The 14,830-nt window shown below is 49.3% G+C and overlaps 1 protein-coding gene across 2 annotated transcripts in view; it reads right to left on the bottom strand.

Moving 5' to 3' along the window:
• The window catches only part of MYO18B (myosin XVIIIB), a 237,253-nt gene that overhangs the window by 183,556 nt on the left and 38,867 nt on the right, over window positions 1-14,830 (bottom strand). For both annotated transcript variants that reach the window (XM_047761184.1, XM_047761185.1), the window contains exon 12: window positions 6,635-6,779. In XM_047761184.1, coding sequence (XP_047617140.1) covers window positions 6,635-6,779 — 145 coding nt within the window. The remainder of the gene's footprint in view (window positions 1-6,634; window positions 6,780-14,830) is intronic.

Raw genomic sequence — 14,830 nt, 5'->3', positions numbered from 1 at the left:
CCTTGCCTGTCCACGGGAAGTGACCCAGGGTCCCAGCATTACCAGCACCGTGACCATGGGTGAGCCTGAGACAGCTCTATACCACCCTTTCTCCCTCTGCCAGCTGAGATGAGGTCACACCAGCTGAGACCTGAACCCAGGACTGACTTGGATGCACCCGTGTGCTTTCCCTGCCACATCCTGAGGGGAGGCATCCTCTCTGAGGCTACCCTGGGCACTACTGATGACAGAGGGTGATCCAGAGCCCCATAGGCAACCAACATTCTGGAGTCAAGAACACCAAGCCACAGGGGCTGAACAGACTGAGAAGGCGATGAGGGAGGGTCACAGTGGAACCTGATGTGCAGGGACACGGAATCAGTGGGGACCTGATGGGACTTCAAGGGCAAGAGGCTATATCCCCCCCCAAAGGAGGTGGCTCAGAGGGACCTGAGGGCCAGTGTGTGATGTGGGTGTTGAAGGATCCCTGTGGAGAAGCCCAACTGAGCAAGAACCATGAGCATGTTGGGACCATGTGGTGAACTGAGGGCTTGGGTCCCCATCAGTCTGGCACCAACCCACATGGGCTCAGTGGCCTTTTATGGGGCCAGCAGGTCTGGGGGCTGTTGCACAGAGCTTGTGAATTGGCACCTGTGAAAAATGTATATTTCTTTGTGGTTTCTGGCATACAGCTCCTAAAACACTTGGATTCTCTAAAGTGGTAATAGTGGCTTTTTATGCTAATGACCAGTGACTGGGGGCTCTAGAGAGCTTGGGGACAGGGCTGGTCACCGGAAAGACCAAGGCTCATGCTTAGAAGCTGAGAACTTTCTGCCCCATTCCCTGACATCTAGGGAGAGAGGAAGGGCTCGCAATGAAGTTAATCCCAGGGCCAAAGATTCAGTCAATCGTGCCTGTGTACTGACACCTCCATGCTGGGAGCTTCTGGGCTGCACATGGAGGTGCTGGGAGGTTTGCACACACGGCGAGGGCATGGAAGCCCATCCTAACTGCCCCGTGCCTCTCTTCCGCTTGGCTGTTCCTGAGTTGCATACTTTATAATAAACAGGTAACAGGCAAGTGGCCTCCTGAGTTCTGTGAGTCATTCCAGCAAATTATCAAACCTGAGGAGGGTTTGTGGGAACCTCACTTGACAGCCGGCCAGTCAGGAGTCTGACTGGTGTCTGAACACCTGTCCCTGTGGGACTGAGCTCTTAACCTGCACTAACTCCAGGCAGAGTCAGAACTGGACCCGACTGTAAGACACCCAGTCAGGAGAACCAGAGGACTGGCTGGTATAAGGGAAACCTCGCATATGTGGTATCAGAAGCGTCATGAGTAAAAACAGCTCAGAGTAATCCAGTGAAAACATGACATCACCAGCCCTTGGAACCTGAGGACAGAAGAGCAGCACACGGGGCCAAGGAGAGTTGGGCTCAGCGCCTGGACAGACCTGGGTCCAAATCCCACCTCTGGCTTTAGCTGTGTGCCCTGGGGCGTGTGGATGAATCTCTCTGGCAGACCTCAGTTTCCTCATCTGTAAAATGGGTTCTCGCCTCTCCTGGTTGTTCAAAGGCTGTGTGGTGACATTGGGTCTGTAAGCATGCAGCAAGGGGCCCAGGAAAACAAGTTGAGTCTCCAGCAAGGAATGACCCTAACCACCCTTGGCAAAGTCCAGGGCAGTGGAGCGATCTTTCCAGGCCGACCAGCCGTGGTTCCAAACCTCACTCTGGACCTACTCGCCATGTGATGTCAGATAAACTGCACTCCTCCTCTTACAAAGCGCCCCCTGTGAGCAAATCCTGGGTTCCACGCCTTTTGGCACTGACTCAATTAATCCTCATGACAGGTCTACAGAGTGGATGCCATCGTTAGCCCCATTTTACAGAGGAAGAGACTGAGGTTCAGAGAGGCTAAGCCCAGAGGCTGACCCTTGACCATGGAACTATCCTTTCTCATCGGGTTGCTGTCTGAATCCAATCAGATCAAAAGGCACAAGAGAGGTATGAGTGCTTTTTTTTTTTTTTTTTTTTGCTATTTCTTGGGCTGCTCTCATGGCATATGGAGGTTCTCAGGCTAGGGGTCAAATCGGAGCCATAGCTGCTGGCCTACTCCAGAGCCACAGCAACGCAGGATCCAAGCCGTGTCTGCAACCTACACCACAGCTCACGGCAATGCTGGATCCTTAACCCACCGAGCGAGGCCAGGGATCAAACCCGCAACCTCATGGATCCTAGTCAGATTTGTTAACGACTGAGCCATGACGGGAACTCCGAGGTGTGAGTGCTTTTGAAACTGTCAGACGCTAAACCAATACTGGCAGTGGTGGTGGCGATGATGGTTACTGCCATGATGGCTCAAAAGCCCTGAGCCCAGATACAAGGCCTGAAATCTCCCCAGGGACTCATACTGTTTTTTAAAAATAGGATCAAGACTTTCAAAATAAGTTAAGGAAGTCAGGCGCACTGGGAGGAGAGCATCGTTTTAATGGGGGAAAAAAAAAAACCTGATTAATGGAAATGATTCTTAATATATTTCAAAATGATCTGTTATGACACAAAGCAAAGACATTTATATACGACGCTGAAATTCTTAATAGCTGACTTTAGAGTAACCTATTATGAAATCTTCCAGAGCAGAATATGTAGTAAGTAAATCATCAGGCAGGCCTCCCAGGCAGACTGACGGCAGCTCCTCTTAAAATAATTTATAAGGAGGGGTGGGGGAAGGCTGGGAGAAATTATTGCCATAATCATGTATTAATAAAATATTTATAAATGTGACTTTCTCTTTTATTGTTACAGGTACGGGGCTGAGCCCACATCCGGGGGGTGCCCTACGTGGCCCATGAGGTGACAGTCAGGCTTCAAACTTCTCTGGTGACAGGTCAATGGGTTGTCACATCAGAGGCAGAGAGGGCTCAAGTGCAACAGGGAAAATCAGGAGGTGGGTCCCCACCACCACCACCTCCTGCCCTCTTCTCAGGCTTTGCGAGTGAGCACCGGGAAGGAGCCAGCATGCTTGAGTTGAGTGCAGAGAAGCATAGAAGCACATGGCTGTGACACCTTGGGAGAGTCAACAAAGGCTCTGAATGATCCACTGAAGGACTGCCTTGAGCTAGGGGCACAACTGACCTGCCCACCACTCCTTGCCCTGGCCATCCCACACGGTGCACCTCACACATATCCCTGGCCAGTCACTACAAGTACCTGTCTGTTCCTCTCTGCAGCAATACTCAGCTGATGCCTGGGGAGGGCTGGGGGTGGGGCTGATGCACCCCTCTCCCCCTCCCCCATTCTGAGCAATCTTGAGCCAGGGAGCAGTAGGAGGTGGTGGACCCACACCAGCTCCCTTGCCTCTTGGGTCATACACAACTAGGAGACGTACTTCAGAGCCTCCTGGAGGTCCCCAGCGACACTGGCCCCCGCTTCCCAGAGCAAATCCACTTATCAAGGCACCTAGCATCGCCTGCCCCTTCCTCCCTAGCTTCCTTCACTCCCCTAGTGGTTCCTTCCATAAAAAGCTACAACATGCACCCAAATCTCTGTCTCAGGGTCTGCTTCCAGGAACCCAGCTTAATTCAGCCTTCTCTTCCTTATTCCATGAATCCCCCCACTGACCCCATTCTTAGCCTGTTGAAAGAGGAGGTCTCTAAAGCTCAGAGGAGTTTGCTTTTGAGCTCGAATCTGCCTCACCCAAAAGCCCACACCCCGGAGTTTACTGCACCTTGACCTGCTGAGCCTCAATTTTCCACTGTGTAAATAAAGCAGGCTTGCCTCCTTCCACACATCCCCAACCTACAGACGCCTGTGGCCCAACTCTCAATCTTCAGCGGCTTTTCTGATCTGAACTATGCTGTTGCATCCCTGGTCCCCAGTCTGTTTACAAAGCTGGCAGACGGTTTCATGTTTAGGACTCTCATCTCTCTAAATGAGATGATAAACCCACAAGGAGGGACCCTATCCTCACAGCTTCTCATGTCCCTCCCTCGGCCAGGTCTGGGCATAGAGCACATGGGGGCTGGTCTTAGAGACCGGGGTGCGTTATGGGTTAAATTATGCCCCCCTCCTCAGAATTTGTATGTTGAAGTGCTACCCCTTGGCACCTTGGCTTGTGACTGTATTTGTTGACTAAGCCTTTAAAGAGATGACTAAGGTAAAAAAAGGTCACTTGGGTGGACCCTAATCCAGTAAGACTGGGGTCCTTACTTAAAAGAGGAGAAGATCAGGACACAGATGACACACAAATGGAAGGCAACTAGGTGAGGACAAATGAAGCGGTGGCCATCCGCAAGCCAAGGAGCGAGGTCTCAGGAGAAATCGACTTTGCTGGCACCTTGATCTTGAATGTCAAGCCTCCAGAACTGTTGTTTAAGCCACCCAGTCTTTGTTACGACAGCCTTAGGGAATGAATACCCCCCCTGAAATCCATAATAAAACTCTTAATAGGGGAGGGAGTACACAGATGCTAGATTAAGAACCTCTGATCTGCCCCAACTCCAGAATTTCACAGCTGAAAACAGACTAGAGAGAGAACTGACTTGCTCAAGGTCACACGGCAAGTTGGCGAAAGAGCTAGAATCCTGATATCCTCTCTCTGGATGGCTGGGTCTGAGGAGGATGGCTTTTTTTTTTTCAGCATACAACCAAACAGCTAGGCAGTTCAGAGGCACAAAGACTCCCCAGTGCTGAGATCTTCCACGGAGATAGGACCCCACAGAATAGGGGTTGGCCAACTTCTTCCATAAAATGCCATAGAGAAATTACTTTGGGCTTCACAGGCTGTCTCAACCACTCAGCCACAGACAGGGAAGTGAATGAGGGTGGCTGGGTTCCAATGAAACTTTAATCATGGACACTGTAATTTGAATACCAGATAATTTTCACATGTCCCCAAATGTTATTCTTATATAAATGTTTTCATCTAATTGAAAATGTAAAAGCCATTCTTAGCTTATAGGCTGTATGAGAGCAGGCAGCAGATTCAGTGCACGAGCTGTGGTCTGCTGAACCCTGGTGTAGACCAAGCCAGATGCAGAGGTGGGGGGGTCTCCAAGTAGGGACTCCAGTTTTACAGGCTGCACCCCAGGCTAGACATGGGACATGTTCTCACAGCCTGGTGTGCAGCATGCAGATCAGATGCGGTGGCCCAGAACTGAGTGAGAGACAGTGCAGTCCCGTGAGCAGTGAGGCCCCAACAGCTGGGGAGCCAGCCTTTGGAAAATGCGAGTGGCATTTGCATTTTCACATTTGCGCAGTCCAAGCACGCCTGCCCTTGGCTTGGACTAACCAGGGCATCCCTACCTTACCTATTTCTGACTCAGCATAACTTCCAGCAATCTCCAAAATCAAATCACTGGGCCAACCCATGCAACTCAAATGTATGAAAATCAAAGGAGTAGGCCACAAGGCCCACAGGTGGAGAAATGGCAGGGATGACGTGCATATTCTTGCATATTCCAGAGAGAGGTCTGCTGCCCCCCGAGAAATGGCCCAGAACGTCAGCTGGAGTCAACCCACGGTTCCAGAGGACGGGCCTCCAAGTACGCATGTGTCTGTTCAATGAGTAAATTCCAACACTATATTCTGGGCCCACAGGAAGCCACTCTTACTGGAAAGAGCTAGACAAGGTCACAGTCACAATATATGGCACCGTAAGCCCCATGAAGGCAGGATGCTCCCACACTGCTCTTGATGTTGACCATTTCCCTGGGACCTTTCATGGGGCCAGAAGACACTGGTTAGGGAAACGAGGGGCCTTGAGTGCCAAGCCAAGGAATTTTACTTGATTTAGCAGACAAGGTCGAGCCACAGGAGGACTCTAAGCAGGGAAGGGCACATAAATCTGTGTTTTAGAAAGAAGCCCAATGGCCATGATGAAGGAGGAGTGAAGGCATCAGCATTGAGGCTACTGCAATAGTCCAAGCAGGGAAAAAAAAAAAAAAAAGATTGGCAAATACCTAATCTAAGGTGATAACAAGAAGAATAGAGAAGTCAGGGCAGAAATGCTGTCACAGAAAGTATCTACAGGGCAAGGTGAATGACTGGATAGGGAGGGGGGAGGGGAGGAACGATCAGAACCACTTGGGGGGACCAACTCGAAGCAGGGAAAATCAGCAAACAGTTAAGGGGGGGAGCAGGCTTGGGAGACGGAAGCTGGGTGGGCTTCAGCACACATGGTGGGCAGCATCTCCAAGATGTCACAGAAATAATCACCTTAGTGTGCAGACCCAGCCTTGCCCTACATGTTCCTGGGTGTCTCTCCTCAACATGGCAGCACAGCACAAGCCACACATGGCTATTTAAATGTATGTTCATCAGAATGTAATGCAATTAACAATTCAATTCCTCAGGCGCACTGGCTACAGGTCAAATGCTCAAAGCCACGTGCAGCCTGCAGCCACTGTACTGGACAGAGAACCTCGCCATCATCGCAGAAAGTTCCACTGGAAGGTGCTGGCCAATGAGGTTTCCCTGAAAAATCCAGCTCCACTTTCTCCTCACCATGCCTGGCTCAGCAGCCTCCAAAGAGCAGTCCCAGAGACACAGAAGGTGACAGACTGACCCTGTCCCACCTCCTGGAGAGAAGGGCCTGGTCCGGCATCTGCCAGCGGAGACAGCTGGCAGCCCAGGTGAGCTCGACGAGAAGCACGTACCTTTACAGGCCCCCGCCGCGCCCAGGTGGTAGATGGCTGCCAACACCCGCCAAATGGCTCTCTGCTCGCTCTCCGAAATGCCCAGCGTCTCCATGGCGCCCTGGAGCTGCGCGAAGGCGGCCGCCGCCCTCTGCTTGTCTTCAGGCTGAGAGCAGACGGGGAGAAGAAACAAACAGGCCGTCACATCGGAGGACATGCAAACCCACACTGGAGGGAGGACCCAGCCTCAGGAGAGTGTGGGGTCATTTTATGACCACAGTAAATTACCCACGATTAAGCTGGGGAGTATTGACACACAGAAGTCAGGCTGCTGGGATCGTCATAAAAATCATTGCTGTCTAACTTGGAATGCGATGTGATTTTTATTCATTCATGTGTTCAGTCGATAGATTTATTGAGGCTGTGGCACTGTGCTGGGCTCTGGGGAGGCAGACATGAGCAAAATCTGGAACTTGACTTTGAGGACCTCTCAAGGGAGAAGTGGAAAGAGGCATCGAAACAACTAAGTGTGATGCAAAACAACTAAGCCCCCCCACCAAGTGGGGGCTGTGGGTCTCAGAGAAGGGCCTGGTGGATGAATCCCACCCAAAAGAGACAAAGAGACTGTCATAGATGATGAGACAAAGTTGTAATTGAAGTTTGAAAGATAAATAGCCAGAGTTGATCAATTTAATGAAATAAAGGCCTGAAGGACAGAGGGAACAACGAGAACAAGGGAGACCTTTGGAGATAGCAGGGGGCCCACTGACTGTGCACAGAGAAGCAGGTGTTTCTGGAGGTGGGGCTGACAGAGGAAGGAAGGAGATAAGTATGAGAAGCTGGCTGGTACCAATGGGGAAGGCCTCAAACATGGTATTAAAAGGCATGGACTTAAAACCAGCCACGGCTGACAAACACTCTATTTACAGTCCTGGACCCAGAGCAGACATCACCAACCAATCAAGATCCCACAGCAAGCCAATAAGCCCAGATTCCTTTCAGGACATCATCCCTTGCAGCCACCACCAACCAATATAGATCCTGTCTGCCAGCCCCGGGGCAAGCAGCAGGAAACTGCCAAAGATCTTTAAGCAAGAGGAAAGAGAAAATGGAATGATCAGATGTTTATGGGTTGCAGGGTATTGCTTTTTCTTTTTCAGATTTATGATCCCAATTACGTTTGATTGAATATTAAAATTAGTCTGAAACTCCTGCACACACACACCATCTGGCCGAGGAGTCAACCCAGAAGGCTGCTGAGTTGAGGGGAAGTGAGCAGGGGAGGAGAATTCTTTTGTCAATAATCCTCCAGCAGATAATGAGGAACTGATTTGCACTTGGCCTATTTACAGAGCTTGGGTGATGAACTGTAAGCTGTCAAAAACTGGCAGGTCCTTGAATTTTATGGAGTCCAACACTCAGAGAGGGGATGATGCTTGCCCAAGGTCACACAGCGCATTAATATCAGATGTAGGATTAGAATCAGGCTTTTTTGACTCCCTGTCCAGGCCACTTGTCCCCTCTACTCAAGCCACTTCTCCTAATTGGGAAGGAAACCTGCAAGGATCACTGACCAAGTGGGACGACGTCAAAGCTTGCGGTGACATTGAGAGATTTGCAGTGGAAACATTTCAATTAATAGCAAAAACATGTTCCACTGATCCATCATATTTCTGAGCCACCACAGGACCACAAAATCCCTAGCAACCAGGAGCTCAACCTAGCAACTGCAGCTGCTCCGCTGGAGCAAACAGAGGAAAGGAAGGCATCTTACCAACATGCTCTTGGTTATTTATGAGATTTCAAAGTAGCAGAGAAAGGACACCAAAAGGACAGTGGAAACACATTTATTATGGCTCCTCTGTCAGCCAGGAGCATTTGACTTTAAGCTACAGGCGGACTCCATCATCTGCCACTTAGCTCATATGAGAAGAAGAATTAGAAAACTTCCACTAAAGCTTATTTGATTTTTTTTCCTCTCCCCCGCCACCTTCCCCAGTCTCCTTTGCAACAGAAGATGCAGAGGGACAAACATACATGCTTCCGATCTAAAACAACTAGGATCAGGAGGATATTTACAATTCCCTAAACTTTGGGGGAGCCAAATGCCTCTGCAGAACGTCCTGATGAAAGGTACTCCCACAATTGTGAAAGTAGAAATCAGTCAGCTCGGGAGGACAAACTCACAGCCTAAATATCTACAACAGGATAATGAGAAATGGCCGGTGGTTTACCAACTGTAAGGGAGTGCCATGCAGCAACGAAAAAGCCATGTCCCTGGTACACGCAAGCATGTGTATGAGCCCCACAGACCCCATGTGAGTCAGGGGGCCGCATACAAAAGACTACACTCCACGTAAGTCCTTTCACATGAAGTCCAAACATCCCGTCGGGAAGGGAAATGGATGATGTCCTCCAGGGCAGAAGGGACACCTCTGATGGGGTGGGGACTTGAGGGAATCTCTGTTGAATGAGGAATGTTCTAGATGTCCATCTGGAGTAGGTGTATGCAAGAATATAATCATCAGGGTTGTGCACTTAAAATTAGTGCATTTTGTGCACTTGACTCTGTCTTGTCTCAATTTAAAAACAATATATTAGTGGAAAAAAATAAGTCAACTCAGATGTTGCCCAGTCTGTCTCATGTACACCAAAGATGGCAGTTAATTTAGTGAAAAGAAAAAAAAATCCAAAATCTTCTCTCCTCATTAAGCTGGGCCACGTTTATGGCACGTGGGAGATTCCAGCAACGCAGAGAGAAAGGCCAAGTTCCGGAATGCGGAGGCGGACAGAACTGTGTGCTCTCGGGCTCCACGTCCCTGTGATGTGCCGGCACAAATCTCTTGCCCAGGCACTGGAGGCTATTTCTGCTTCTGGAGAATGGAAGTAACAGCCAACCCTCCTCCCAGGCCCTTGTGAGGATTAAATGAGTTGACACGTGTAAAGCACCAGCACAGCACCCGGCACACAGTGGCACTCAATAAATGCTGGGCTCAACCCCCATGCCTTTGCCCAGGCTACTCGGACTTCCAGGGACACCTCTCCCCATTGCTGCCCAAGTTCATGCCCAGCAGCCCCTGGAAAGTGAATCAGCTGCAGCCTGTCCTTGAGGGGCTCCCAGTCCGCTGAGGGGATGGATGTGTAAGGAGAGGGCGTGCTGGGCCCAGGGGCTCTGTGGAGGGGTGAGGAGCTGCCTCTTGCAAGACACGGTGTGAGAAGCAGAGTGAGCATGGAAAAGTGGATGCTGGGGAAGCAGGAAGCGTCTCCAAGCAGGAGGGTACGGGGCTGGAGGACACGGTGCATTGGGTGCTGAGAGCCCCAAGGTGGCGTGGGCCTCTCGCAGAGCCTGGGGCAGCGGAGCTGTGGTCCGCACTGGGAGCTGGTCTCTGGTGGAGGGCAAGGCCCTGAAGGCCTGGCGGCTCCATCCTCTGTTTACAAGCAAAGTGTGAGGCCTGCGTTCCACTCTGCTCCATGGGGACGTAAATCATATCCCTCCTCCAGTGCTAAGCTGGGCTCCCTGTGTCTCTACAACCAACCCAGCCAGGGGCCTCCCAACCCCTCCAGTTCCTGGACCTGGAGCTGCTCTGGGGTGGGGGGAGAATGCTCAACACTGATGCATTTGCAAAAGAAATGTGGGTGCCTGTGCAGGGAGGTGGACTTCACATAGAGAAGGTAGGGAGGGCCAGACAGTGTCCAGCCAGGAGCTCCTTTTACCTCCACAGTGACTAGTCTATGTCCTCTCTGGGCACTGGAGCCCAGTTAAAGAGGGAGGGGAGAAAGCATGAACTGAGCACCTACTATGCTGTGCTACGTGCTTCTACCCTGTAAGGTAGCTGTGCATCTCTCCAATTGTCAGAGGAGGAAACTGAGGCTCAGAGAGGGTAAGGCACTTGTCTGAGGCCACCCGGGTGGGGAGGGGCAGGGTCACTATATGCCAGATCCTAGGAGCAGACCGAAGGGCTGAGTGATGCTCTATCCATTCCACGGGTGGAAAAACTGAAGCTGAGAGATGGTAAGTGACCTAGCACACATAGAGGGCCACATCCAGGAGCATGGGGTCCCCAGCCAGAGCACAGGCCTGAGATGACAGCACGGGACAAACAGGAGTGTGGGCCGACCTGGATTCATGCCCTTCCTCGCCATTTAAAACCTATGTGCCCCTGAGCAAGTAGCTTCACCTCTCTGAGCCTGGTTGCTCCTCCTGATAAATAGATGTGGTAATAATCTCTTCCCTCCAAGGGTCCTTAGGAAGATTAAGTCAGAAAAAGCTCCTGGCAAGCCCCTGGTAGGAGCGAGCGCATGACCCCCCCACCCCCCGCCCAGCCCATCCTCCTGTCTAGAGCCCATTCCTCCACAGGTGATGCCTGGTCATAAGAGACAAATGTGCCTCAGGCCAAAGACTGGCTGGCAAAACAGCCAGAAGCAGCCCACTGCTGGGAGGCAAGGATTATCATCATGACCACTGCTGCTGGCACTTTTTGAAAAAATCAGGCTAGGTTGCGGAAAAATAAATTACAGCGAAGAAGAAAATAATCTGAGAGCTTTGTGATTTCAAATGTGTCCTGGTGCCCTGGCAGATATCAAATAAGTTCCATTTAAAAGCTGAAGTGTGGCAGACAGCAAGGGCACAGTGCAGGGAGCAGGAGGGGAGCCTGGCAGACAAAGGGCAGATGCAGGCGTGAAGGGCCAGCGCCCAGGGCCCCTGCTCCAGCTGATAGCCCCGCCCCATGCCCTCCCCCTGTGCTCTAAGATTGCTGACCACCACAAGGCTTGCTACCTCTGCATCAGAGGCTGGGTGTAGCAGGAATGCTGGCCTAACCCACCTGACTTCTCCCTCAGCCCAAGCTAGCTCAAATTCCCCTCCTCCAGGCAGCCTTCTCTGATACAACTTCAACCCTCCAGGCCTGCTCATGCAATATCTGGGACATCCTTAAGTTAAAAATTATTCAATGTTTATCTGAAGCTTGACTTTAACAGGCATCCTATATTTTTTCCAGCTTTACAGAGTTATAATTGACAGATTAAAATTGCATATTTTTAGGTGTGTAGTGTGAGGATGTGACATCTAATCAGAGCTGTAGCTACTGGCCTACACCATATCCAAGCCACATCTGTGAACCACACCACAGCTCACAGCAACGCCCGATTCTTAACCCACTGAGCAAGGCCAGGGATGGAACTTATGTCCTCATGGATGCTAGTCAGATTTGTTAACTGCTGAGCCATGACAGGAACTCCTTTTTTAAAATTATTACTATTACTTTTTTAGTTGCCATCTCTTGGAGTGTGGTGAGAACACCTCTCCTCTGCTCTCCTAGCAAATTTCAAGTCTAAAATAAGTACAGTATGGTTAACTATGGTCACCACGTTGTCTGTTAGATCAGGCATGAGATGAGTAAGGTCTTAGCATCCTATATTTTCATTTGCTGAATCTGGCGGCTTTGGGGGCCTGCACTCTCATTCTTGGGGGGCATTTCCTGACCACCAGATTCCCTGATGGCCCAACCCCAGAAAACTAGCCCAGGCTTGTATCAAAGCCCAATGAGTCTTCAGATTTTATTTTTGCTCTTAGAGAACAAGGAAAACACTCTCTCTGTATCTGCCAGGTAGCAGGGAGGTAACAAAGAAATGCCCTCACAGTTCCCACAAATCAACCAGTCTAAAAAACACCCCCAGAAACACAGGGAAAAAAGAAAACCACTTCAAACACTTCCTTGATATGGGTTCATGCAGCCTCTGTTTCTACAGGCAGACTGTGAACAAACAGGTCTGGCTGGGAGGCTCACAAGGGCCTGGCTTGAGCCCTTTTCCTCCTCAAAACCAAGAAAACAAACAACCCTCTTGCTGATTCAAATGGATACATTTGGTGCAAACACATTAAAGAAAACCCAGTGGTGGGATAGCATGGCATCCTCCACAGTCCAGGGAGAGGGAAGTCTGGGCTCCTAACCGCCCCCAACCAGAGGGAGAAGAGGCACAAAAGAGGAAAATACCACAGGTCCCCCCCAGTTAGAGGGGTGTCAGGGAGGTGAAGCTGGGGGAGCCCCACCACCCCACTCCATCACACTCCACCCACTGCCAAAACAGACTCTCCCACAGTAATTCCCAAAATGGGTCCCTGGACCTACTGCTTCAGTACTGGAACTTGTGAGAAGTGCAGATTCTCAGGCCCTACCCCAGACCTACGGAATCAATCCATAACTCTGCGGATGGTAGTCAGCAGCGTGGGTATGCATGCATGCGTGTGTGTGCGTGCACACATGACAGCTTTATTAAGATGCAACTGACAAAGATAAACCACTCATCTTGAAAATGTACGATGCAATAAGCTTTGACACATATACCAGTAAAAGCATCGCCACTAAACAATGGACACTTTCATCCTCCCAGAGTTCCCTTTTATAATCCTCTCCCCATTCCTCCTACCCCCAACCCAATCCCCAGGCAACCGTTGACCTGCTTGCTATCACAGCAGTTTGTCTTCATTTTCTAGAGTTTCGCATACGTGGGATCACACAGCTATAGTCTTTCATCTGAGATTTTTCACTCAGCATAAATATTTTTAGAGACTTGTGTTGTTGTATATGCTGATAATGGACATATTATTATTTTTTTTTTTTTAGCCGTACCTGTGGCATGTGGAAGTTCTCGGGCCAGGGATGGAAACTGAGCTATAGCAGTACCAGAGCTGCAGCAGTGACGCCAGATCCTTAACCCACTGAGCTACTAAGGAACTCTAGTGATCAATTTTTATTACTGAGCAGTATACTATCTTTATGAATATTTCACAATGAATTCATCCATTCACCTGTTAATAGACATTCTGGGGAGTTCCTAGGTTTGGGCTATTCCAAATAAACCTGCTAATAATTTTTTGCATGGTCGTACACTTCCTATCTTCTGCCTAAATACCTAGTGTGCCATGTGGGAGGTGTGCATCTAACTTTTTAAAAGACTATTTTCCAAAATGGTATATATTTGACATTCCCACTAGCAGTGTATGAGAGTTCCAGTTACTCCAAATTCTCACCAGCACTTAGTATCAATTTTTTCAAATGCAGACCTTCTAATAACTGTGCGGTGGTATTTCATAGCCGTTTCTGTTTGAATGTCTTTAATGACTAAAGATGTTCAACATATTTTCACATGTTTATCTGCCATATGTGTGTCTTCTTTGGTAGAGTCTCTACTGAAATCTTTGGCCCATCTTTTTTGTTGGGTTGTTTTATTTATGAGTTTTGAGAGTCATTTATATATTCTGGATTCAAACACTTTATCAGATATGTGATTTGCAAGTTATTTCCTTCCAGTCTGTAGCTTGTATTTCATATTAACTGTGACACTCAAAGAGCAGAAGTTCTTAATTTCAATGAAGTGTGTGATTCATCGACTTGTTCTCTTATTGGTGTCACATCCATGAAATCTTTGTCCAATCCAAAGTTACAGCAATTTTCCTCCTGTTTTCTTCCAGAAATTTTTTTTTTTCTTTTTTTTATAGGGCAGCAGCCACAGCATATGGAGGTTCCCAGGCTAGGGGACTGCAGCTGCCAGCCTACACCACAGTCACAGCAACTCAGGATTCGAGCCACATCTGTGACCTATACCAAAGCCCACTGAGCGAGGCCAGGGATGTAACCTGCGTCCTCATAGCTGTTAGTCAAACTCGTTTCCACTGAGCCACGACAGGAACTCCCAGAAATTTTCAGATTTTAAGTTTTACATTTAGGTCTATGATTCTTTTTTGTTGTTGTTGTTGTTAATTTTTGAATACGGTGTGAATTTGAAATTGAAATTCAAATTGAATTTTTTTTTTTTTTTTGCATGAGAATACCCAGCTATTCCAGCACTGCTAGTTTCCCAGACATATGTTTGGGGAAAGGCTTTGGATTAGAAATGATCCATTCTTCTCTAGCTGGTGAACTCCTACTCATTCTTCAAAACCCAGGTCAGAGGTCACCTTGGCTAAGAAGCCTTCCCTGACCAAGGCCAAGTACCTCTTTCAACTATCCTCTGGTGCCAACAGAATCTTGTATAAACTCTGGCATATTCCTTTTTTTTTTTTTTTTGTCTTTTGCCATTTCTTGGGCTGCTCTCGCGGCATATGGAGGTTCCCAGGCCAGGGGTTGAATCGGAGCCGCAGCCACGGGCCTACACCAGAGCCACAGCAATGCGGGATCTGAGCCGCGTCTGCAACCTACACCACAGCTCACGGCAATG

This window comes from Phacochoerus africanus, chromosome 15 (genome assembly GCF_016906955.1).
Source record: "Phacochoerus africanus isolate WHEZ1 chromosome 15, ROS_Pafr_v1, whole genome shotgun sequence".
NCBI classification, from domain to species: Eukaryota; Metazoa; Chordata; class Mammalia; order Artiodactyla; family Suidae; genus Phacochoerus; species Phacochoerus africanus.
The sequence above is the reverse complement of the archived record's forward strand: the minus strand, read 5'-3'. Positions and strand labels throughout refer to the sequence as shown.